Source organism: Xylocopa sonorina, chromosome 1, assembly GCF_050948175.1.
Source record: "Xylocopa sonorina isolate GNS202 chromosome 1, iyXylSono1_principal, whole genome shotgun sequence".
Classification (NCBI taxonomy): domain Eukaryota; kingdom Metazoa; phylum Arthropoda; class Insecta; order Hymenoptera; family Apidae; genus Xylocopa; species Xylocopa sonorina.
In genome coordinates this window covers 1368808-1392844 of record NC_135193.1, presented here as the reverse complement: position 1 = coordinate 1392844, position 24037 = coordinate 1368808, and the positions used below count along the sequence as shown (strand labels likewise).

At 37.6% G+C, this 24037-nt stretch overlaps 8 protein-coding genes across 8 annotated transcripts in view; 1 reads left to right on the top strand and 7 right to left on the bottom strand.

Annotated features, from left to right (window-relative positions):
- Window positions 1-24037, top strand: part of Spri (Src homology 2 domain-containing protein sprint) — a 165931-nt gene that overhangs the window by 7175 nt on the left and 134719 nt on the right. The gene's annotated exons all lie outside the window — the stretch shown is intronic.
- LOC143424733 (uncharacterized) lies at window positions 4083-5346 on the bottom strand. The gene is made up of 5 exons (XM_076897000.1): window positions 5266-5346; window positions 4885-4942; window positions 4720-4811; window positions 4353-4467; window positions 4083-4233 (listed from the first exon to the last, which is right to left on the bottom strand). Exons 1-5 carry the CDS (start codon window positions 5314-5316, stop codon window positions 4085-4087), a joined length of 465 nt encoding a protein of 154 aa, XP_076753115.1. The 5' UTR covers window positions 5317-5346; the 3' UTR covers window positions 4083-4084.
- Window positions 6113-7536, bottom strand: LOC143429964 (uncharacterized). The gene is made up of 5 exons (XM_076905860.1): window positions 7419-7536; window positions 6993-7122; window positions 6779-6876; window positions 6327-6438; window positions 6113-6243 (listed from the first exon to the last, which is right to left on the bottom strand). The coding sequence occupies exons 1-5, from the start codon at window positions 7458-7460 to the stop codon at window positions 6164-6166; spliced, it is 462 nt and encodes a 153-aa protein (XP_076761975.1). The 5' UTR covers window positions 7461-7536; the 3' UTR covers window positions 6113-6163.
- Window positions 8005-9360, bottom strand: Obp7 (odorant binding protein 7). The gene is made up of 5 exons (XM_076908890.1): window positions 9316-9360; window positions 9085-9184; window positions 8669-8787; window positions 8488-8596; window positions 8005-8092 (listed from the first exon to the last, which is right to left on the bottom strand). The coding sequence occupies exons 1-5, from the start codon at window positions 9358-9360 to the stop codon at window positions 8016-8018; spliced, it is 450 nt and encodes a 149-aa protein (XP_076765005.1). The 3' UTR covers window positions 8005-8015.
- LOC143426015 (uncharacterized) lies at window positions 11437-12734 on the bottom strand. Its single transcript, XM_076899123.1, has 5 exons — window positions 12662-12734; window positions 12082-12184; window positions 11928-12019; window positions 11739-11856; window positions 11437-11589 (listed from the first exon to the last, which is right to left on the bottom strand). The coding sequence occupies exons 1-5, from the start codon at window positions 12701-12703 to the stop codon at window positions 11513-11515; spliced, it is 432 nt and encodes a 143-aa protein (XP_076755238.1). The 5' UTR covers window positions 12704-12734; the 3' UTR covers window positions 11437-11512.
- Window positions 17173-18467, bottom strand: LOC143429371 (uncharacterized). Its single transcript, XM_076904955.1, has 4 exons — window positions 18464-18467; window positions 17671-17952; window positions 17348-17438; window positions 17173-17267 (listed from the first exon to the last, which is right to left on the bottom strand). The coding sequence occupies exons 1-3, from the start codon at window positions 18465-18467 to the stop codon at window positions 17410-17412; spliced, it is 315 nt and encodes a 104-aa protein (XP_076761070.1). The 3' UTR covers window positions 17173-17267; window positions 17348-17409.
- Obp6 (odorant binding protein 6) lies at window positions 19544-20895 on the bottom strand. Its single transcript, XM_076892426.1, has 6 exons — window positions 20824-20895; window positions 20661-20742; window positions 20433-20521; window positions 20221-20332; window positions 20074-20141; window positions 19544-19655 (listed from the first exon to the last, which is right to left on the bottom strand). Exons 1-6 carry the CDS (start codon window positions 20893-20895, stop codon window positions 19638-19640), a joined length of 441 nt encoding a protein of 146 aa, XP_076748541.1. The 3' UTR covers window positions 19544-19637.
- On the bottom strand, window positions 21882-22910 carry Obp5 (odorant binding protein 5). The gene is made up of 4 exons (XM_076892441.1): window positions 22850-22910; window positions 22691-22779; window positions 22497-22608; window positions 21882-21975 (listed from the first exon to the last, which is right to left on the bottom strand). The coding sequence occupies exons 1-4, from the start codon at window positions 22887-22889 to the stop codon at window positions 21890-21892; spliced, it is 327 nt and encodes a 108-aa protein (XP_076748556.1). The 5' UTR covers window positions 22890-22910; the 3' UTR covers window positions 21882-21889.

Below are 24037 nucleotides of genomic sequence, written 5' to 3'. Positions count from 1 at the left end.
GGCCTCGCTGCTTCGATAATAGAGACGTAACCTAGCGTAGTCTAGCCAGATGATTCGAGAACAATTCGCAGTCGGCGCATTAATCGAAGGAGCATCCTCCATTTCTTTGCACCCATCGTTTGCGCGACTAAGTATCTCAACCAAGGAACACCAGGCGCTGTTTCGATTGAGAGCATGCGTCCTGGGGTTGTTCTAACCGTGTCTCGAGAACCGTACGATTAGATGCGTGACATAGAAGCGATTCGTGGAATAGCTGCTGCTGTTACAGGCTGCTGCGCGAGGTCTATAATGGGATGCGTTCAGAAATATTTCTGATATAATAAATATATAATAAACAATTCTGTTGTGTGGACGAACAAATTTTTATTCTCAGTCAATAGAGAATGATCGTAGAATCATTGGATAACTTTCCTGAATAGCATCTGTAAAATGTAAAAAATGCTTGTTGTTACTTCCAACTTATTGTAACTATGGAATCTGGTGTATCCCTAAGACGCCAAACATGCATCGCATGGTTAAGAATCATTGGTTTAAATTACTGCAATACCACTCGCAACTCACGCAGTCAGAATTTTGAGTCATCGAATTACGATTCACAATCAAACAATTACTTTTTAAGGAAATCCGGTTTAATGTAGAAAATTATAAATATAGTCGACTATACGTAGAAACGGAAAAACATTACGAAACGAAAAAGGTTATATAGCGCCAGACAAATGATTTATTTTCCGTTTGTCGTCTCTGGTAGAATTACGAATGCTTTTACTATTGTGGCGGTGAATCACACCAGAACAATTTTCTCACAACTCTTCGCTTCACCATTCAGTTCTTATCCAAGCTCCAGACCTGGCTCAACTCTACTCCTACCACTATACAGACACCATTTTAAAATTCTCAGCTTTCAAAATTGCGCGTACAAAACAATTCCTTCCTCTTTCTTTCCGTGACCCTGACGATTTTAGTCCTTGAGAAGCCACCGATACGATATCGCACGATTACTCACTGCGATTTTATCTGAAGCCGTGCACAATTATATGTTTAAAAACTTTCGATACCGCTGAACTTAAACAATCGATGAAGCAAGGCTTGTTCGATGCATCAGCTGTAGCGTCATCCGTTTATTAGGTCATTCTAAAAGATTCGAGGCTTTCAGCTGATTGTTTTCATGGGACGATTGTTGGAAGTCGGAGGAACATTAAACCAAACACGGACATGTCAGAAGAACAAGTTATTCTTAAGATTCTCTGTGACTAATTCTTTTAAAAATATTATATTTCTTGTTGGAGAAATGTATCTTATCTGCGCTACTGGTCAATAGTTTAGAGTTGTGGTTCATTCTAAGAAACACAGGATTTTCTAAGAAGAAGCCAAGTTCAGAATTATATCGTCTTAGAAAAGTCTATCAAAGAAATGGAAGCTGAGAAAGTTAATAATAAGTTATTAATAATTATAGTATGACTTTATATCACTTGAACGCAATAAATGGTCCTGAGCTTTTTGTAGGTACCGTACTTACCGACAGAAATAAGTAAACATTAATTAATACAGAATAATGGGTGGATACCAGGAGAAATTAGGAATATAAAATCATTATTTCAGAGCATTCGAAGTCGTGACATTTACCCCTTAATATCATTTGAAGATTGTACAAATTATAGAGGTCGCGTTATACAATCTCGAAGCTGTTTAAAATCATTAATGAAGACTATCCAGGTCGTTTCATTCTCAAGTAGAGTCATCGGACTGTCACAAAAGATCATTCAAGGTCACTTTGCGCAATATTACCGCAAACAAATACTTATCGAACTCCAACTAACTTTTATGACTCGATAATCCACGCATCCGTTTCCGAACAGTTAAACCAGCTCCGTTCATCGACAAACGATCGCAGGGAGCAGAAGCGCGCTTGCAGACAATGAAGTTCGTCGCGTGTGCAATCGTTCCACCTTGCGACATCCGCGAAGTATTGTTCTCTACTTGGAGCCTCTACGCGTACCCACGTCGTATGATACATGTTCCGCGACACGCATTCACACGACGATACGTCACACAGGTACTTAGACAGGTAGTACACGCGAGTAGAAGCCTTTATAGAGCCAGACAAGTCGATCGAATTATGGTAACAAAGTTGTCCGTCACTTCATGCGACGCGAGCTCTAAGGGCTAAACGCTAAGTCTCAACGGGATCTAAACTGATTCCCGGCTTATTCCCGACCAAAGGGATAGCGTCTTTGGGTAGATTGGCCGAAATCGAAAAAACCCTTCCGATTCTTTTTTGATACGATGCAACCGGGAGTTGAAATTCAATTCGATGCTTGAGCAAGGTAGCAAGTTATATATAATAATATATGTAACGAATTGAGTTTAGAAGGAAATTTCGATTGTCACGAAATTTGAACGTCGTCCCTTCATCGTTCTTTAGCGATGATAGACGGAAGAAGATACAATCCTTGACTGCCGTTTTTCACCCTCGATTCTTTGTTGTCTTTGTAATTGGCGAAGGCATAGAGTAATTGGTCGATTCGAATGATCGAGTGTCGCCGCTCGTCCCAGTTAATTCGGGCCGTGTTAAACAAAAGGTTTAACCGTTTTGACGACGGTCGTTTGCATTAAGTGGCTTTATCCGTACCCCGCCCGATCTGCATTTGACTTTGTAATTTCATTTATGTCGGATCGCGTATTCCGGCTGGTTACGGGCAGACGCGCGCAAACATTTGCGGCCGCCGTTGCGTTTCGCATTCTCTGAGGGCCTTCTTTGATTAGAGAACTTCTAACTGAAATTGCTGCCCGTCGACCTTGCGGCTAAACACCGAGCTGACTCTTTCCGTTCAATTTCGACGTTGGAAATTGTTTGTTAAGTTAAGTCCACTAATTTAAATGGAAATGCTATTGCTTGTCGTTAGAGTTGAACTTGTATTTCGCGTTGGCAATGTTCGAAGAGGGAAACACTGTTTCGTTCGTTTTTTAATCGAATGTTTGGGCGGTTAGAAATTTTCTTACTTAGATTTCACTCTCAAAGGAAATAGTTAGAAAGAGGAAGGCGTGATGATGATAATAATAATAATAATAATAATAATAATAATAATAATAATAATAATAATAATAATAATAATAATAATAATAATGATAATGATAATGATAATGATAATGATAATGATAATGATAATGATAATGATAATGATAATGATAATGATAATGATAATGATAATGATAATGATAATGATAATGATAATGATAATGATAAAATGTACGATTACCCTCTCTTAACTTATTAAGGAGCATTTCCAACATTGTTGCGTCAATAGCCAACGCAATGAAATAATCTAAATTAATTGATTGCATTAACTCAAGATTGTTCTTTTTTAATTGCTCGAGGAACGGAAAGAGTAAACATTACAAAGAAGCCCAACTAATGAAATCTATTCTATGGCGTGTCTATTCGCGATTAAAAAATACCACGCCTACGAACTATAATTGCAGCCTGCTATTTCGTTTCGTGTGTGCAGGCTTCTCGAAGATCTGAAACGCGAGAGAATAAATCGCATAATCGCATAACCGCTTACCTGTGCGTTGAATAACGGGCGAGCAATTCCAACAATTGAGATGCCGCGAGGAACGAGTCTCCACTTTGAAGCAGACAATTTTTAATATATAATATACATACAATACTGGGGACAATAGCTGTGAACATTGAACAATTTACTGGTGTTTTCAGATTTAAAAAACAGAATGGTTCACGAACAGTGTGTACGATTGCATCTATAGATAGATCATTATGCTGTTTTTCAAAAATAATTAAATTCATTCTTCTATTAATCGTAGGTTAGTATTATATAGGAGTGCTATGCAGGAATAATTAATTCCATTTAAATGCAGAGGCAGAGATATCGCTCGTAACATGATATCGCATTAACAGGATAAAAAGTGGTCTACTGTAATAATGATTATTGTATTAGTATTGTTTCGTTTATCCTCGAAACAAAAAATGATCGAGGTAAAAGAAAATGAAGTTATTACTTGTTCACCAACATTTCAAACTTATTCGTTTAATTGCGTTTGCATATAAATATAAATTGCTCAGATCCTATTGCATATTAAATAAAGAGATGCCCAAGTTGTTGGTATTGATTTGGGAGAGTAGATTGGTCATAACTTGTTGCAAAGTCTGCTGTACTCCGTCCAGGTTGCATCTGAGGAAGCGTTGAGCAACCATGCACTCGTCCCCATTCGCAGCTAAACATAAAATGATAAGATGATAAGATGCATTCTGTGCATACATATAGAATATGGAATAGGAGCGCTGGTGTTCGATATTGCATCGTGATCGGAATTTTTGTTTCTTATTGATTTACCATTATCAGCGCACTGACGTATAGATTGAACTACTCCATCCTTACTTTCGTTGTCAGTTATGACTTCGTTTATTCTCTCCTCGATGAACCCAATGTTGATAGTGTTGCCATTCATCTGAAGAGAGAAATTTTAATGAGAGAAATATACGTGTGTAAACTAATCCCCAGATGACGAGACTATCGATATAGATATCTGTAACTATTAACTTCATAGTAATTTCATAGCCCTTTGATATTCGAATTCGACTTTACAAATGATTAATAAGAAAATATCTATGTTTTTCAGGTGTTAGCCATGTTTTTCGTACATTTTTTTATTCATTCATTCGAGGGTGGCAATGGGACTGTATGCATAATATATACGTACATAACCCAAATTTTGTAACAGACAGGCCTCGATACAGCCGCGTTTTCTTATCGATTCATCATTGTTACTACTAAATAACGATGGAAGTTCAGCTAAGGAAATAGAACTTTATTAGTGTATTGCTTTTGTCTAAGAAGAATGAAGAGGAGGAAATCCTTCACTTACCAAGGGTGGAACCTGCTTGGCTGACGCATTGTAGCACACTGTCGTTAGCATTAACCACCTAAGAGGAATCATATCACAAATCACAATTAACAGTAAAGAATACAAGTAGAATTTATTCTACGAGATAATAATATCTATAATCTACAATATATCTGAAATTTCCATGCACCTAATTTTAACTAAAATAAAATTCTATACTAACGTAATAATAGTAAATGTGTCATGAAAGAATTTTGTAAATATCCTTTTGGTAATTATCGAAGAAAACATTTATTTTTCATTAAAAATATTTGTCTCAAAGCACAACACAGAGTAGTTATGACTTGTTCAGGTCAAAGAGGCAATCAAGAAAAGTGTCTAAAATGTAAGTGATTACCGTACCGCGTAAGATACCAAGTAGAGAGTGCAGAGAAAAATGGTCACGTTCTTCATGCCTCGCGTTCTACTGGATGCTGGTATCCAAACTGTTCGTATAAGAAGGTGAAGTGACGATTGACGATAGTGACGAGCTGTTCTTTCTAGTGACTTGGAAACGTTCCAGCCTGTTATTTATACTTGACGAGTGCACAGGATGCAGAAGATTAATTGTCGTAGATTATGCTCTTATATAATTTAATATTTTCCCGGAACTGTTATAAATAACGCTGAGAATGTTAATCCTTAACAATGCATATGATTTTGTGATTTCTCTGTAAATCGTCCAGTTGTACAATAGCAATTTTTCGAAAAATTACCGAAGACAATAGTTTAGACAATTAGGTGCATTCAGATCGTTCGAATCGACGCCAGAGAGGTTAACAGATATTCCATTTAAAAAAATCGAACAATATTAACACAATGTATCAATTAAGTTATTTTTTTTATCTACTTAAAGCACAGGAAATAGGCAAATAGAACGATCGCTCGGTATTCAGCGTCAAGGATTTCGCAACATTGTCGAAAACGGGAGACAAATATTATTGTTTATTCTCATCGATGAACTTATTATGTAATTCCATCGAATCTGCGAAACTCACGATTCCCCTGGGGCATAACAAACTGTCTGAATCGAGCTCACAACGAACTGATTTCTCACAGAAACTCATTTTAATCTGTCGATATTGAAATTCGGTTTTCGCTGTCCGAAAGGAGGCTCTCGTTGATGAAACTTGTCTATTTATTTATTTAATACTTGTCCTTTGTAAGAAAGGAAGGAAACAGAATATATTGTTAGACTTAATGTACTTAACGCAGACTTTAATGTAGACAAGATATTCGTTTATTTGCGTATGTTTGCCGTTTACACGACCTCTGAGGATTTCTGTATGAAACACTTGAGGAATTTGTAGCCCACCATGCATTCGTCGGTCTGATTTTTCGCTGGAAAATCGAAACGATCGTTTAGCGAAATTCCTGTTTTCATTGTTACGTGGAAATTTTTGGTAATAATAAGGTTCGCGTACCTATTTCCGCGCACTCATCCACCTGTTTCATGTAAATTAACCTAAGTGGCGCTTCTATTTCATGCTCGATCACTGCGTAGATTGCCTTCATTTCGAGTTTTGAACCAGTCATCTGTAAATAAGGCGAAGAGAGAACAATGTTTGACGTGAATCTTCAAATTAAGATTTTGAATTCCTTTAAGAGTCTTTCTTTAAGAATCTTTGCAATTCTAATGGGATTTTAATAGGATACTATTTTAATAGGATTAGAAAATTGTATTATTTACATTCCATTGTTCTTGCAAATTCAATTCATTCTCTTCAACTTGGACTTTCTAAAAATTATGTCCACAGTGGCAACTGTTGTTAGCCATTTTCCAAGGGTTGCAAAAATTAAATAAAGTTTTTCGTGACTTTTTGCGATTAATTTTAGAACTTTTAATGCTAAATTGTTCAAATAAATGTTTACTCACTAATCCTGCGACTTGGGCGCAACAAGTCAACGCACAGGTGCTCTTTCTCAAACTGCTTTCATCGATGTTGTTACTTTCTTGAAGCAGAAATATATCGACTGCAACACATATGGAAATTCTTTTTATTTTAACGAACACATGATAGAAACAACGCGGCGTTCGTCTCTTATTTTCTTCGATTTAAGGATGAAAATTAGGGTAATTAATCTCTTACTGGGCTTTGTTCCCATTTTCTGCAAACACTTATCAACTTGCCACTTCTCGATCGAATAAACGTCAGCCAAACCTTGAATTAACATCTCTCTAGCCATTGGATTGTCCATGTCTATGGAGCTGCCAGCCATCTGAAATAAAATTAAATAATGTAAGCTTAAATGTAAATATTATAATTAAATATATATTTATATTTAATAGTTAACTTTTCTTTTTTCTACTGTAACTCCCTTAAACTTTGAAAATCAAGTACATTGAACGTAAATTCCAGCGGAGCGATGATACAAATTGAAATAAAAATTTTATCTTATATTTTAATCACAATTACACCACGAATTAATGAGTTCTTTTTGCAACGATAATTATCTTCGAAATGAAAATATTCGTAACACAGAACTCTAATTCTCTTTCTTCTGCGAGTACTTACAACGGTGACAAGGGGCAACAATATCATCACCAACAGCTTCATGGTTTCGAAGTTCTATGTACTCTGGTTCTATACTTGAAATTAGATATTAAAGCACAGAGTCGAGCGACGCGACTTGTCCGATGAATTAAAACAGATCTACTACTGGTGACCGTCCTTTTAGCTTCATTTATATCAAGCAGAGTTACGATTCGAGGTTAAAGGTACCCGATGATATCACGCGTGTTTATGTCTTTGGAAAGTCATTAGGAACGATAGTTTGAGGAAACGCTTCGGGAATAAAGCGACGCATATTACGTTTTGCCATTAGCTAGTTTAGCCGACTATAGTTTCTTTCAAATAATGAAATGAACAAGCTAACGATAATCTTTTTCGTTATCGTTCGAATGAAATGCTTTCATAAAAGAACATCATTTCTAACAGAATTTCCATTTTATGTGTGGGAAGGTGAGAAAATCATGTTTAATATTTATTTCTAAAAATCATATTTATTATGTTTATTCTGAGAAGTCTTTTTCTTTTAATCGTTCGAACATAATTTCATTACTTTTATTCCGTACAGTTTGCAAGTTATTGTTTACAGTGTAAACAATTATTTTAATGTTGCCTATGCTGTCGCAGAAAGCAGGTCGAAAAGACGAGTGCTATTTCGCATTTGTTATCTTCTCCTTTCGCTGGAACGATAAAGAGTACATTGTTTTCATTTCTTTTTTTCTCCCACACACTGTTTATTAGAAAAACAATATCAGAGTGCGTTAATTCCGAGTAATCTCGAAAATTTTTCGCTGCATCGATGTCACGCGTCCTCCAATTACGATAACGAAATAAATATATTCACTGATATTTTTCGCCTACGGAAGTTTCGTAATGTTTCATAGAAATCGAGATCGACCGTAAACTCCAACAAACTGCTCGCATCTTCTTAAAAGTATTTTTCGTGGTAGTCGCAGACTTTACAATAATAACAAGAATAACAAGAAACCGCTCGGTTTGACGTTATTAGTCACTATGATCCCGTCTCTTCAGAGAGACGGGAATACTCGTGTCGTTTGTTTTAAGCAACGTTTACCTTCTTCGATGCATCCGCTTAGTTTCCGCTTTACCTCTTCGTTCATGTTGAAATTGTTGCGTTCACCAATTTCCACCAACGCGTCCAACTGTATCTCGTTGTCTCGCATCTGAAACGTATCACGATATAAGGGACACGAATTTTTCTTATTTTTATTTTTATTACAAGGGACTCTACTCACGATGTTAGACGTCTCCATGACGCATGCAACGAAGCATCCGAAATCGGTCGTAAATTCGTCTAGGTTCTCCTTTGCTATTTTTCTTTCCTGCGCGATTCTCTCCAGTTTTTCGAAGTCGACTTTTGAAGTAGACGTTGTTTCGTACATCAAATTATAAAAGAATGTAATTACAATGAGATCTGTCTGTCTTTGTTTCGTGTTAAAACTTAACCAGTAACAGTTTTGTGTTAAAACTCAATTCAATGGTAATAAATGGTAATAAAACAATTTTGGTGAAAAAAAAATGAATTTGCCAGTTAATAGGTTAATATGACTAATTAATAGAAAAAGAAATTAGCATTAAATGTGATTTTGGTAAGGAGATAAGAGAGAGTAAAAGCTAAGATCAATCGAGCTCTGTATGAATTAATTATTACCATCGTCCAAGTCGTTTTCTCGCAGGCATCTATCCAACTCATTTACTGGAACATTCAATATTTTAGCGAACACTTGCATCGGTGTTGCTCGGGCGGATATCTAAAATAATTATAATTTAGTGGTTCGTTAAACTCATTTCAACATTGTTCAGTGGATCTTGAAAGTAAATTCTACAACAATAGGAATAACTTTCTTTCCAACAAGAGGAATATTTATTAGCGATTACTTACGCTAATAGCGAGAATGAAAATGATAATGGTGAAAAGTCGCTCCATCTTCTTAATCGATGTAATGATCACTGTGGCAAAATCGAGGGGGAATTCAATCGTCTTCTTCCTCGAACGAATACTTAATAAAATGTGCCAACCAGTCGCGAAGTATCGATGCTTTTATATTCCGTCGTCGCCCACGGAGAGGACTTGGTTGACAAACGCCTCAGGTTTTAAACAAAATTGCTCGTGTTTGATGCACGTGCGTGAAAATTGAATTGGTCAGCGAAAAGGACGCTACAGCGTTCGTCGGTTAAGCGTGATTGCATAGTGGTTTAAAACAAGTTTGCGTTTAAATACCTGTTGCGGGTTCTAAGTGACTGAAAAATGAATATGTTTCTTTCCTTTCGAAGAAGAAAGTGAATTTCAAATTTTATAGTAGTCGAATCGAACACGTAATAATTATTCGAGCGAATGTGCAAGCACTTTGTTTAAATAGCAATGTGCAAGCCAGCGTTTTTACTCCAACCGATGGTAGTGTTGCCAGAATTGTTGTATTTCATCGTTATCGTGTTTATTTCGCTGGCAGCTAAAGCGTAGATTACGCGTTTTGCAAAAATTTATCAAATTTCCTTGATTTCGGCTGGCAAACATGTACAGAACATAATATTTCCGAGCGATTAGTAATCACTATTAAAACGATGAATCGAAGGAAACTCTTGTTCTTCCGATTAGAAGTTCCAAGTAAAATAATTGCTTGGAAATAAAATTTCAAGCATAACGAAACCTCCTGAAATATTCCAAATTCCACATTTCCTTTTTAACTATGAAAGAGGTAGAGCTTGTAAATAAATTTGAACTTCCAGTCTTTGACCGGAGACACGCGACGAAACTTTATGTCTTTTCTCGGAGCTACCAGCGGCCGGCGTTTCCGACTAAGAGGGTCCCGTGCAATTTCATTAATAAGAATGGGATTAAACGGACCAGGCGATTCAGGGCATCGCCGCTCGCGCAGACGACCGGCTTATGAATAAACAAAGCGGCGTTAACGCGTTATGAATAATTAAGCCGTGCTCGAGAACGGGCGAACGAGCCGATGCTTTACGACCACCCAGTATACGCATCGTTTATCTCGGGGAATTAATGCAAACTGATCGCGCATGAAAATTGTAAATCTTCAGTGGAACAGTTATTCCACAGTAGGTAGTTATGGTTTCTCGAATGAAATTTTTTTACACTCACGATGCTTCGATTGTTTTTAATTACTTTATTGAAAAGATACGGAATAGATACGGCAGGATTTGTCAATAGTTTCAGATTGTCACGAGTGTTACGTAATTTCATTTTCCAATCCATTAAATGGAAAAGCAGATTTATTTACAACTATCTTCATTAATGCTGTTAATATTAATCATCTACTTTTTCCTACATTTTTTCGCATCTTTTTTTTTTTGTCCTCCCGCGTTTATTTTATTTCTGTTTTTATAAGACTACATAAAAGGTGATTGTTCTTAAGTATGTTTAAACAACTTCTTTACCCATTTTTTGTACAACAAAATTATTCGTTAATGCAAATCGACGTTCCGACAACCATATTTCATTCTGTCGTTTTCGCGCGTAAAATTAAAAATCCGATTTCTAATCCGCATTATTGCACTATTGCACTCTTTTCTAGTAGATTTGAAATTTCGATAATTTAGAAAAAGGGGAAGGGAATTGATTTTGATGGCCGCGTTCGACTGGCAACACGTTGCGCAGCCAAAGACACGCAGGTTTCGCGTTAACGTAAGCGGCTCACGTTGCGAGGCGGCATAATGTGGCCCGTAATGGTCGAAGCTGGGGCTCGCATACACCGTGGAATAAAGTTACGGCCGACCTTACGCGGCTGGGAGAGACACTTCTGCGAATGGTGGTCGCCTTCGCGAGCGATTGCAGATGCAGACGCCGGGAAGGAATTGCTGGCGAACAACCAAGCGGAATGCCGAGTCGCCGGATAACGCCGGATGCTCTTTTCGATTTAGACCGAGGTGTTATGTTTATTTAACGAGGATTTGACATTTTTTCAACTTTTTAACACTCCGTATAGGCCAAGTCGACTAATAGACGAAGAAGTAATCACACGCACACTACATCATTTACAACATTTTATTGAACTTGGTAACTTGAACGATTACAATTTCATGGTCTCCGGCGAGCGAAGTTCTTACGATGCTACGACTTAGTCACTGAACAATTTCTCGATGTAACAGTCGGTATACTTGGTACCAATTTCGCACTCGTCGGCTTCTCCTTTAACTGTAACAAAAAACAACTACCCTCAATCGTTACCGGTTACTCTTACGTTACTGTTGCATTGCTCAAATCGCGTTAGAACTTATCGTTCTTATCATTTACTATATACTCGAATATGTGTATGTATACTAAAAGTAAAGGCTTGGACTTGCTTTGTTCAGCGCAATCGCCAGCGAGTTTCTTCACAAGTTTCACATCGTCCTCGTTGCCAGCATGAATCACTTCTATCATCTTGTGAATTGGCTCCAGATGCAAATCGGTGCCTGTCAACTGAACACAGAGAATTCGGAGAAAAATTAGTTGGATTTTAATCAATCGTTTCACTCGAGCGATCCACTCACTATTTGCATTCGTTTCATCACGCAGGCTTTCATACAACCCAGCTGCTTCACGTCCACGGTAGACGTGCCGTGTTGGACGCGGGCTATTTCGTCTGAAACGTGGTTTCTCAAATGTAATCGAATATAAATAGAGAATCGAAGGGGCTGTTCGTACCTCCGTCGATATGGAATTCGTCAACGCAAGGCTGTATGTCCGGCATTAAGTATTCCAAGTATTTGGCGATGATCTCATCTTGGTCCATACCACGCACGACTGTCTGAAATTGGAAATGCTTCGAAACTAGTCCTCGCTATTCTATGGTCTATTCTCAAATCAGCAATTTTATCCGTTTAGGATGTTAAACAATATATACGTACAGTATAAGTAGAAACGAACATAGTAAATATAATAAATATTATAAATAATATTATTGAAACTGCTGGTGTTTCACAGAATGTTTTATAAAGGAAGCGGAGGAAGTACGCGAAATACGATGATTATCTCTACTAGTATAATAAACAGCGGAGGTTCCCAAGAATATTCAACTGTCACGATTCATCGCAATAATTTCCACTCTAATTATTCTTTTCCTTCCCAGAACTCGCAACATTCTTCAACTACAACAATTTTCTCGAATCTCTATCCATAAATTTAACTCTATATACTTCCAACCATTCCATTACGATTCGTATCATTTCGACGTTATTAAAAAAAAAGAAGAAGAAAGAAACGCGCAAACGATCGTACGACGTACCGTAGCAGCCAGCAGAGAAATGACAGCCGCGAACGTCTTCATGCCTCTGCGATGAACACTCGGAAGGAATGTTTCGATGGTAGTAACTCGGAACAAGATCGATCGTACGTAACCCCGATCGAATCGCTGTGCGCGACGTTACCTACTGGGCGATATTTATACCTGAAACCAGACAGGGACAATAGCAGGTGTTAAGGTACTGGGATTTGCAGCAGGAAACGAGATAATTGCCCCTCGATCTGCCGCGAATTATATAAGGCTAGAGTCGAAGCTGGTTCGAAATACGGTTAATTAATGGCGGCGCGTGTCAGACTTGTCAGAAGTAAATGATTGTTTGCGGTGGTTGATCACCGTCCAGCCGATCGTGGAACAAGGGCTGACCGGCGTAAATTACGGAATCGGTCGAGCCATCCTGTAATGACGGAGTTGGCCCTGGTTCAGGAGCCAGAGATGACCGTGCATATTATAGATCGTTCGCTAATTTCTGTGTTTTTAACCACCGTTGACGAACGTTCCTTTCGCGGTTTCTTTCGTCTTCTTCGTGAACAAGGACTGGATGTAAAGGGATGTTGCGAAACTTTTTCTCAACAACGCAGTTTCCTTTCAGTGGCAGCTTTGTGTATCTCTGGGGACGGTGCCATAGAAACCGTGTTCCCATTATCCATTCCCATTCGTTTCCATTATCACCATCGTTCAATCCCATCGCCACATTATGCCCAATGCCCACGCATACAGTTCTAAACGAATGAATAAATATAATTATTGATGAAAAAATCATCAGTATATTCACGAAAGTCGGTATAATAGGTGCGTGAATTGCGACGATGGCATTTTTCTTTCGTAAATGAAAGAAAAATCTGCTAATGCTTGGGTCGTGGATTTTTCAACTTCTTTACAATATCTGCGTGTGTTTATTCCGCGGCTGTTTAAATAGATGTCGAACAGTCGATTGCTTCGCGTTAGACGTGCGCTCGCAATATTATATTTTCGATTATTTTCGGGTATATGGGAAATTGCATTTGATTATTCGATGTTGTTTACAATTAATTTCAATTAATACTTCCATCGTGGGTTAACATTGTTATTATTATTTATTAATTCACAAGGTGTACAATTGAAATTGTTCGTACTGCATTATACAGTATTCTTTGATACTTTATTTGCAATTTAATACCATAACATAAACCTGACAGTAGAAAACAGAAACGAAGGATAAAAGCTTCCAGGGTATTCGCTAGAATCCTTTTATTGGTGGTCCAGAACACATTTGATATAGGTGTGCACCATATTGCACTCGTCCGCTATGGTTTCAGCTGAAAGAAACGAACGAATATTGATGAACAATTTGATAAGTAAATCCAATACTTGAAATATTTACGCGTTATTTACCGGTTGCTAAGCAGTCCGGTATGATGTGTTCTAACTTGTGATACTGATCCGGCTCGTCCGAGTGAACATTCTTAGCGAACTGTAATAGCTTGTCCTTGACCAGCTTGGAATTTTCAACCTTAAAAGTGGACAAAGTTCCCTCCCGTTAACTTTATATCAATGAGTGTTCACAACTTTTTATCGTCAAATCAACCCCTTGATGATTTCTGCTCTACTCTGATATTTTTCCAAATTTGAAAAGAAATTGCAAGCTCTATTAAATTGTTTCTAAAATGGTTACATTAACTCACCGTGCCCACTGCTTTCATTAGGCAGGCCCGGAAACACGTAACTTTACCCGAATTCGTATCTTTGTCGAATATAGCTCGCGGATCCTCTGAAGTATGTTAATATCGTTACCATTGCTTCGTCGACTTGTACATTTTCATGATCTTTTTTCTCAAATAATGGCACAGTACTTACTTTCATCGATGCCATATTCTTTCCCACATTTTATAAATACGTCCCCTGAATGTTTCACGTAGATGTCGAGAAGGTCCGCGTAAATAGTTGTCTGAAATTAAACAAGCATTCGTAATGATTTCTATTAAATCCGGAAATATGGACTCCTATCCAAAAATCAAGGAAACCTGTGTTTCAATAATTGCATTTATTATCAATAAACATAAAACAAAGTCGCTCATTCTGAAATATTCGAGGGAGTATTCTAGATGTGAAACAAATAAATAAGGATCAACGGTAATGGATCTGATGGTAAAAAGACAGAGTAGTAGTTACAATAGTTGGTGACTGAACAAGCAGTATTGTATAGTGTATGGTATGTATACGACATAAAAATAGATACTTGAAAATAATTAACTCGATTTAAACAAAAACGATTGCTATCCTACTCGTGGCATTGGTTGTGTGCCATCCAAAAATGGGTCACGTTCTGCTACGAGTATTAAAAAGAAATTTGTCTCGGGTACTAATTGCAAGCACCGATGCGTCCTTCGACCCCTGAACTAAGCTATCCGCCATACTGGCGAACCGTTAGGATTCTATCTAATCCCTCTGGACACGACTTTCACCGGGAAGTCTGAAACAGTGTTTCAATATTCCTAGCCGTGAGAGCCACGAGAGAATCCCCCTTGAAGTTTATCATCAATAAATAGTCGATCGATCGCTGTACTTACGATGGTGAGCAGAAGACAGAATAAAAGCACAAAATTCTTCATCTCGACGTCGTTCTTTGATTAGCGACTCGCCGTGTACGTTAGGAATACTCCGGAATGACTGCAGCTTCTCGCCGATTTCTGCCGATATTTATATTGCAATTTCGATGAGAAAAAAAACCATCATTACATCCCGATGGAACTTGCACGACAAGAACCGGTAGCATAATTATTACTTGAGTGCACCTGTCTTTCCATTTGATATTCTATTTGTCGAACTTCGCTCGCCTTTTATGCATTTACAAAGAATATACAAAAAATTATAATAAGAGATAACGATATGTGTATATATATATATACTCTTATTATAATTTTTGTGCATATATATACACACATTTATACACAGTGTTCCAGAAACTGCATAAATTCCGCAAATCTATTTTAATAAACTTGAATTATAGTAAGGCTGAAGTGGTTTTTTTTTGGTTTTTTTTCAAAATTCTGAATAAATCTGCAATAGAATAGGAATGTATCGTCAGGGTCGGTATTCGAAGCAGTTTTGTCTTATTATGTATTGACCTAAATGATATTACTCTTTTTTAGACTTTTACATGCTATTCTTTAGACAGAGTCGTACAATTGGTTTTTCTAATCGAACGCTTAATAGAAACAAAATATTATAACGCTTTTGATTGATTATTATAATTATTATGTCCTCGAAAATGGTGTAAAGCCAAGTATATCAAAATAGCCCTCTACTACAATTAAGAAAAAACCTAACAAAATGAATTTTGTTAGAAACCCGCCTAATATGAGAATTTGAAAAAAATTGTTTAATATCGCATTTTAAATATTTCATCCAGTTTACTATGAACAGAATTACTAGGAACTGACGGGGAAAGCAAAAATGTATAGAAATTAAAACGCATTCGTAAGTTGTTGATTTATCGAAATGTTATTCTTCTCTCATTTCGAGTCGCAACTTATGTTAAATAATTGAAATGAATGTTTTTCCCCACTTTTTTATGTACAAAGAGAACTGTACGCAGGTTAGTTTAAAATGTAAGAGCTTAGACAATTTTGACAGACTTTAGTTCGTCGGTTGTATTATATAATTTAGCTGTTATAGAAAAAAAGTTGTTTAAAATTCTTCAAAGAATTTGACAACGGGTAACAAAGTTTCTCGAAGAAGTGATTGAAACTCTTCCCTCTCTTGTACTTTTTATTAATCTGACGTGTCTCGAGCATATGCCACAGGTACATGAAACCTAGAGGATTCGTGGAAAAATAAATGCATAACGAAATGTCCGCGAGGAATAATGTTTTTGAACAATATGTAGAATTGCGTAAGACTCGCAACAGGAAGTTAACTAGGAAGTCAAATAGGAGTTAAGAAATGACATGTTTATTGTTTGAAACGTTAAACATTTATTTCATCTCTATTCTAGTGAACGTTATACCTTTATTTTGTAACTGGTATCTTTCATCGGACAATTCGACATCGTTTCAACAAGAAAGAATTTGACGTTACTCAAGCGTTACTCCTTAATTGTCGTCACGCAGCGTGCAAAATCGTACCCAATCTCGCACTCATCCGTTATCTCCTTAACTGTTGAATAAAAAATGGTTAGTTATTTGGAAGAAAGGAAACCGAGACAGAGTTTCTATAGGCTCTCTATTGTTCGTGCTCACCTTCTTCGGCGCATTTCGTCATTGTTTCTAATTGCGTCGTAATCTTTTCCGGTTCCTTTTCGAATAATTTGTTCAACACACTGGAGAACCCATCAACGTCGAGGCGGCTATCTTTCATCTAAAAATTAAGGTTGTTTCACTAAAAATCACGTATCTTAATAACAGTCCCAAAATGCACGTTTCTTTTAAAAATAAATTCGAAACGAAATCATTTAAAATTAAATAGTAGATGGAAGTTTCTTAAAAACTAAAACTCGAGAATAAAGGGTTACCAACCAGGTACAAACGTCCCAATATGCACGCATGCAAGCATCCGTATTTCGTCTTCTCTTCGCCTTCTAAATCGGTTCTGAACAGCATGTCGACGTCCACTGAAATCGAGACAGATCACCTGAATATTTGCAATGAGAAATGACTGCAGACAATCGGATAATAAAACGCAACGTTTTACCTGGCGACATTTGTTTCTCTTCGCCACACTGATCTATTTCCTCCTTTATTTTTTCCTCGATTTTATACTTTCCATCGCCGAGTGCAATCTCCTGAAAATGACAGATTGATGTTGTTTTATAGATTTTGTTTCCTTAATTATTCTTTCCTTTTTTTTTTTATCGTTTCGATTCGCGAAATTTCAGAAATAATCAGAAAACACTCGAACAAGCGATAGATATTTAATTAAGTTGTGCTAAACATGTCGAACGAATCAATAGTAAAGAGACTAAATTCAGAGGTAGTAGAGAATTGAACGAGATAAGAAGGAGTAGCCTCACTCACCGCGACGAGAAACAAGCAGCACGCTAGCAAGATCGATTTCATTCTTGTCAGTTTTTGAAAAATCCGAACAGACCAAAATACCGACTGATGCTCGCCGACGTGTGAACTTCATATTTATAGAGGCGTACCGTAGGCACCTGTCGAACCTCTCGCGAAGGTGCCAAGATTGCGTTGCGAAATAACAGGAAGGGAAATAATTGCTCCGCCTGCGTCTCTTTACGTAAGGCGTCCGGATAAGGATCTGGCCAAAGTAAATTGAGATGGTCGAGCGTTCGCGCTCGCCTATATGCTCGCCCAGCGATTACCTCTGTGATTATTCGGAGGATAATGTAGCAGCAGCAGCAGCAGCAGCAGCAGAAATCGATGAAAACGATTTCCAGGAACCGATTCGCGTTTAAGGATCGTCGAGTACGACGATTAATTTTGATCGAGTAATTTTGATTGAGTGTGATCCATTCCATGCTGCATCGTGTAGCATTACACACTCGGAGCGCTACGAACAGGAAGAAGAATTCGAGCGAGGTTAACCGGTTTCTTTCGTTCTATTCTTCTAATAATCGTAGAAATACTAATATAGAATAATAATAGAATCAAGTTGTTTTCCTTTTTAAATGGATTCGCATTCTAATTGGTGTAGAGCGGCATGCAAGAGGTGCGGCGTTCGTTGGAGATGGTCAAGGTGATGCGTGCACGTAACGTGTGCTTGCGTTAGCTAATTTCAATCGCTCCAAATGCACGCGCTTTACGAAAAGCTTCACCGTTCTCGGTGTAGCGTATCACGAAAAGTTAATACCCATTTTTTGGTTTTCGTTTCAATTAGCCCACTGTTTAAGAGCAATAACACCGTAGGTCGCAGCACGTAGCGATTCAGTTTCCTTAAATCGAAACGCGATCATCCAACGCGATGATTCCGAACCAGTTTGTCTCGGAGCGTTCGAACCGCGGACTGGATTTTTCGTCCGATTAAGGGACGGATGAGGTATGGCTTCGAATTAACGGCAACGTTATTGAACTCGCTACGGGATCGAGCCTAATCCGTCGAAACCGGTTCCGTGGCGCGATCAGAACGTTTAATCCGGTTAATAATTCCGCCGATAAACCATACCGAGCGGTTCCAAATAGAAGTTCCATTTCTTTATTCATCGATAGATTCATATTTAATTAAAACCTCGAATTTTTTTTCATCAACAATGTTACCACAGTAGAAAGTCGAGAGTGACTTTTAATTGCTACGAGTACGATTAAATCGTACAGATAATAAGAAATTTCGAAGTATTTGGCAAGGTTTAGAGAGATAGATTGCTTTATCTATCGAGTAAAAAAGTATTTGCAATTTTTTAAATAAGTTTAGATTAGTCGAGTTTAATTGAGAATTTAAGAAAATTCGGGGGAAGATCAAGAATTAAGTAATAACATATATGAAAATAACGTTCTTATATATACGCTTTTTTATTCGTCTACTTTAACAGTGAAATAACATACTTAATTTTGTCTAGAGGAACATTCAAAAATTTAACCATCAAACTTGAACATAACACTTTCCTCCACTTAAAATACTTTTTACAACTGAAAAAGTGTAAACTTAAAAAAAAAAAAAAAAGTAAAAAGCAAATTTAATTCATACAAACGTCCCCAAAATATTCAATTCAGAAACTTCTCAAACAGCCATTAATTTGTATTCGAAAAATACCGTCATCGAGACGTTTGTCCCCATACTATTGTTACACGAGCAGAGCAATAATTATGCTGCACTGTCGAATAATCGTTATCGTCGATCGATCGTCCAATAGAACTAACTTAGACTCTTCTGCACTGTGGCTTGGTCCGCGAATTTTTGCACACTGCAGCGAGTGATTTCCGACGGCGACGACGACGACGACCAGGATGAAAATTTGGACGCCTGAATGATTGGAAATTTCTCTCGCTTCTCTGGTGGTGATCTCGCGGATTCGCCTCTAGCGAATTATTCAGGGAGCCACGTAGAGCTGCACAACAAATTAACGTCGATTAATTTTCCTTATAACGTACAATTAAGCAGAAATCAGTCGAACGTTAGTGGTGCGAGTGAAAATCTATTCGATCGCAGAAATCTCAATTGTTTCGAATTTTTAGTAACGATTGAAATTGAAAATCGGTATTAAAATGCTGGTACGAGTTGGAGCTAAATGCAAATACTATCAATTGCAGGTAATTCTATCATTTTTTATTTTATTCCAAGTAAAAACTAACTCATGTTCAAAAAGAGACATTGGATTGGTAGTTGAGAGATTGCCTAACGAACGTTTATATGAAAATTGAGGCTATCTCATGGCAGTAATGTACGTTTCATTAACGAAACCCGAGTACTAGGAACGTTACTGCACCGAAAGCGTTGTTTTCGGCGCAATCGTATTTAAGAATCACCTCCTTGTCCGTTTCGTAGACGCATTGCCCGAATTGCCAGGCTACCTCGCATCCTTCCGTAGCCGTCACTGCGAACGAAATAAAACCAATGAAAAACGAAGACGTTTCTGTTTATTTTATTCATCGCGAACGGCAGTGTACGCGTACCTTTTTCTTTGCAAACTTCGACTACGTGATCGACACGTGGGATGTACTCATCGAGCAGCATCAGACGAGCATTGTTTACGAAGAACTCCCACACGATCTGGTCGTTCTTCATCTGGGCATAATAAATAACGGTTTCTCGTACAATTATCTCGCCGAAAATGTGAAACAATGAAATTTACGAATACATGAGAAAAGTATTGGAAATTATTTACCGTTTTAGTCGTGGTCAGAATGCATTTCATGTAGCACATCAGCCTCTCGTCTTTAGGGAATTCACCCAGATGTTGTCCATCTAACAGTTCTATAGAAAAAGTACGGAAAATATGAAATTAGAAACAAAAATATTCGATCATCTTAGTAAATAATATTAAGTAAGTACAAAAGTAGATAATAACTAATGTCTAAAAAATGTCTAATCTCAAAAATAAAGAATAAACTACCTTTGGGCGTATCGTTCTTCTTCGAGCAGCTTTTCCTCAGGTTCTTGATAGTCTTCTTCGCCTCTTCGATGGTCATTTTTTTCTGTACACACAACATAATGAACTCGATAATTCGTGGGTATACATAACGGTCGCGAACACGAAGAGTAATCGGTCAACTCACGCTCTCAGTGTCCTCGATCAGCAATAGAACAAGCATCAGTCCGACCATCATGAAAATGCTGAGCCTCTTCATTTCTCCAAGCCTTCCCAAGACGCCTGGACAACCGCGATTTTCGACACCCGTTTCTTCCGAACGCAACGCGACCGTGCACCCTCTCTTTTATAACCCGTCGCCCGCGGCCAATAACACAGGAGGTGTCTCGTGGGTGGTTCGTGAGACCCGGTCCGCGGTTAATAATACGGAGATCAATGCCAATTAACCCGCGAACCTACACTTTTCATGCACGATTCCGGGAGGTTAAAAGCCGGAAAAGGAGGAGTGACGCCGCGAGTATGTAATCGTTACGCAATGATTGTTTCGCGGAGCGTCTTTTCGATGTTTCAGGCATATCTACATCTGCTGCATACCTCTATTTTCCTTCTTGTAATCATATGCTATGTAATTAACACGATAACCAGAGATTTTTGCGGGACGCATAGAATAATTCGATGTATTTTCGTGTGTCTGTGCGTTTTCTTAATTTTTTTTAGAAAAATTATCAAGTGGGAAATTCTATTCAGACACACCATTTCAGATTTTCGAGATGAATATAATTCGAACGCATTCTATATTGATTCTATATTGATTATACGACGAGAGTATCGTAAATGATATTTGAATTACGTATTTGCCGATAGAAAAAGTATAATTTGTAGTTATCATTTTTTTGTATTTTTCCTAGAGAATAACAAGGTCAACAAAAAGCGAGTAAGTAAGTAATTGATCTATAAATATTTAAGAGGTATCGATATAATAAAATCATGCGATTTCTATCTGTTCGATAACCTGTTTTCGGAACAACTTTAAAGGAAATATTGAGAGAATATCGTCCTAGGAAGACATGGAATATTTTTTCTTCGAGAGAAATAATTTGATGTTACATTATTTATTGAAATAAATAAAACTTTCCTACACTTGCCACCAGCTTGATTCGTAGCAGATTCGCAGCAGATTCGCAACAGATTCGCAGTAAAATTCGCGTACCGCTGCCACGAAGAGTAATGTATTACTAGCCGAGGTTTGCTTTTCAAGGGAAGAGGAACGCTTCCGGGTCCGACTCGTAGTAGCATTTCACGTATTTGTACGAGATCTCGCATGGATCGCCGGTGAATTCTGCGTGCGACGATTCAGAGTTCAGAACACGTTCTCGGTTAAGCGAATCGAGTGATTGGGTGTTTGAAAAGTTTCCGAGTCGATTGAATTTCAATTCGAATAGTGGTGCTATAGAGATTTCTGTGGACGCGTACTACTTTTACGACCAGTAATAACCAGAATAACCATCTGACGTTGTTGAATAATTTACAAGTTCAGAGTTAGTCAATTCTTCCACGTATTACATAATTTATCACTAATCTGTTGCATAATAACAATGATGTTATTCTCTTATTTTTTAAATGTTTCTATAATAGTAAAAGTATAAAACTATATGCACATCAGAAGGAAAATTGAAAATGGACTAATGGACTGGTTAATATTCTCGTAGCCACGATTAGAAAGATGAAGCTAACAAGAAATTTGCCTCAATTTCTGATTATTATAACTTGTACTCCATAAACTTTAAATGTAGCATCTTGCGAATGAGATGTGAGAATCAGATATGAACGAAGATTTAAACAATTTTATATTGGTCTCACCTAATTTACGACATCCCTGTATGGTGTCCTTCACTCTGGCTGCCATATCCGGTGGCATCATCGAGTCCACTTGCTTGACCAACATGTTGAAATCAATGGCGCCGTTTTTAAACTGAACAAAAATTAATTCAACTCACGCAACAATAATCAATTGGATTAATTTCAAAGGCTTTCAAATTTTCTCTCATAGTTACGGTTCGTAATGTCTTCATGATGCAGTTCGTGTAACACATCAGATTGTAATCGTCTGGAAATTCTCCTCTCTGGATTCCCTCGACCAACTCTACTCGAATTTTTCGAAAGGAATTTGTGAAATTTCATCTAAATCTAATTGATTTATTAAATTCACTCACCTTCGGTTGTGTCGATTTTTTGCAAGCAGGTCTTCCGCATACTCTTGGCGAGTTTCTCTATTTGCTCTGTACTTATCTGCGATTAATTAAGCGATTTGTTATTCGATAAGTAAACAATAATTACATCATCAATGTACTTTATTAAATTCTTTATTTTTCATACATTATAAAATTAATTACTCATTTCCTTTTAACTCGTTTATAAAATGGGGGCTGTTAAAAGACCTTTGCAATTTTAATTCCATAATTGTGATTAATTATTTTATTGTTATTACACTATTTCCGTAGCGTCCAAAGGAGGAAGGAACTTACACTTTTCACTTCTTTTAACGCAATAGATGCGAACATCGCTACGAAAAGCAACAGTTTCAAGTACATCTCGATTTCGATGTTCGAATAGGAAGTGAATCGAAGAGGAGATCGTTGAAATCGGATGGTTCTTCGAGGATCGAGGTAACTGAGGCCTCTTCCGATCGTTGTTCCGCTTATAAATCTTACGATTTTAATGTCGCACACGGTAATTATCGGTATGCCGCATGTGACGGCAATTTGATAATTTGACGTTCGTCGAGGAATTACGATGGAAGACGGTAATTCTTTAGCTCGATGACAACCTCGGTGACTTTATGTAACGCAAGTTACGAAGCTAGGCCAGCCGCGAAATAGTCCTCGACGTTGTCGAGGTCCTCCGTTATAGCTTTTCCCATAATAATCCCATGATAAATTTAATCGTAAATTTAATTTAACAAGAAAAATAACAAAAATAGCGAAAGCAATTGGATTGTTTCTCCCTCTGAACGCTGAAGAATCACCGTCTCGAAACTCACCCTAGTCTAGCCCAGTGGCTAGCACGGTCCGTCGCTTTGTCTCAGGGCTCTCCTAGCCCCTCCGTAATCTCTTCCTAGCCGACAGAAGATTCGCGTTAATGTTGAACCCTTGTATCTCGAGAGACACCCTTAAGACAGGAGCATCTGGCCAGAAAGCAGCGCCACCATTCCCAGGGTGTCTTGTGTTTTGATTTTTCATTCTATCATTTTCTATTTTAATATATTGTATAATAGCTATTCTAATAACTTTATAGCCGCTTACATTAATGGTATAGTATACGGAGAAAGTTCGCGTTATGATATCGCGGATCAGTTGTTCGGAAAGGAGCACGCGGTGGCCAGATGTGGGTGAAGGAAGCCC

Excerpts from the sequence above, each read along its gene's own strand:
- LOC143424733 (XM_076897000.1), bottom strand. The coding sequence starts at position 5,316 with ATGAAGAACGTGACCATTTTTCTCTGCACTCTCTACTTGGTATCTTAC. Across the intron at positions 4,812-4,884 it reads CCAAGCAGGTTCCACCCTTG|CTGAACTTCCATCGTTATTT; the intron begins GTAAGTGAAGGA and ends CTATTTCCTTAG. Across the intron at positions 4,468-4,719 it reads TGTTACAAAATTTGGGTTAT|ATGAATGGCAACACTATCAA; the intron begins GTACGTATATAT and ends TTCTCTCTTCAG.
- LOC143429964 (XM_076905860.1), bottom strand. The coding sequence starts at position 7,460 with ATGAAGCTGTTGGTGATGATATTGTTGCCCCTTGTCACCGTT. Across the intron at positions 6,439-6,778 it reads GCGCCCAAGTCGCAGGATTA|ATGACTGGTTCAAAACTCGA; the intron begins GTGAGTAAACAT and ends CCTTATTTACAG. Across the intron at positions 6,244-6,326 it reads GGATGAGTGCGCGGAAATAG|CGAAAAATCAGACCGACGAA; the intron begins GTACGCGAACCT and ends TCGATTTTCCAG.
- Obp7 (XM_076908890.1), bottom strand. The coding sequence starts at position 9,360 with ATGGAGCGACTTTTCACCATTATCATTTTCATTCTCGCTATTAGC. Across the intron at positions 9,185-9,315 it reads TTTTCATTCTCGCTATTAGC|ATATCCGCCCGAGCAACACC; the intron begins GTAAGTAATCGC and ends TAATTATTTTAG. Across the intron at positions 8,093-8,487 it reads AAGCGGATGCATCGAAGAAG|CGAAAGGAGAAGATAACAAA; the intron begins GTAAACGTTGCT and ends TTATCGTTCCAG.
- LOC143426015 (XM_076899123.1), bottom strand. The coding sequence starts at position 12,703 with ATGAAGACGTTCGCGGCTGTCATTTCTCTGCTGGCTGCTACG. Across the intron at positions 11,857-11,927 it reads TGATGAAACGAATGCAAATA|TTGACAGGCACCGATTTGCA; the intron begins GTGAGTGGATCG and ends CTCTGTGTTCAG. Across the intron at positions 11,590-11,738 it reads TGGCGATTGCGCTGAACAAA|TTAAAGGAGAAGCCGACGAG; the intron begins GCAAGTCCAAGC and ends TTTTTGTTACAG.
- LOC143429371 (XM_076904955.1), bottom strand. Across the intron at positions 17,439-17,670 it reads GCTGCTTGTTTCTCGTCGCG|GAGATTGCACTCGGCGATGG; the intron begins GTGAGTGAGGCT and ends TGTCATTTTCAG.
- Obp6 (XM_076892426.1), bottom strand. The coding sequence starts at position 20,895 with ATGAAGAGGCTCAGCATTTTCATGATGGTCGGACTGATGCTTGTTCTA. Across the intron at positions 20,522-20,660 it reads GAAGAACGATACGCCCAAAG|AACTGTTAGATGGACAACAT; the intron begins GTAGTTTATTCT and ends CTTTTTCTATAG. Across the intron at positions 20,142-20,220 it reads CGAAGTTTGCAAAGAAAAAG|TGACGGCTACGGAAGGATGC; the intron begins GTACGCGTACAC and ends TTTCGTTCGCAG.
- Obp5 (XM_076892441.1), bottom strand. The coding sequence starts at position 22,889 with ATGCGGAAGACCTGCTTGCAAAAAATCGACACAACCGAAG. Across the intron at positions 22,780-22,849 it reads AAAAATCGACACAACCGAAG|AGTTGGTCGAGGGAATCCAG; the intron begins GTGAGTGAATTT and ends AAATTCGAGTAG. Across the intron at positions 22,609-22,690 it reads TCATGAAGACATTACGAACC|TTTAAAAACGGCGCCATTGA; the intron begins GTAACTATGAGA and ends ATTTTTGTTCAG.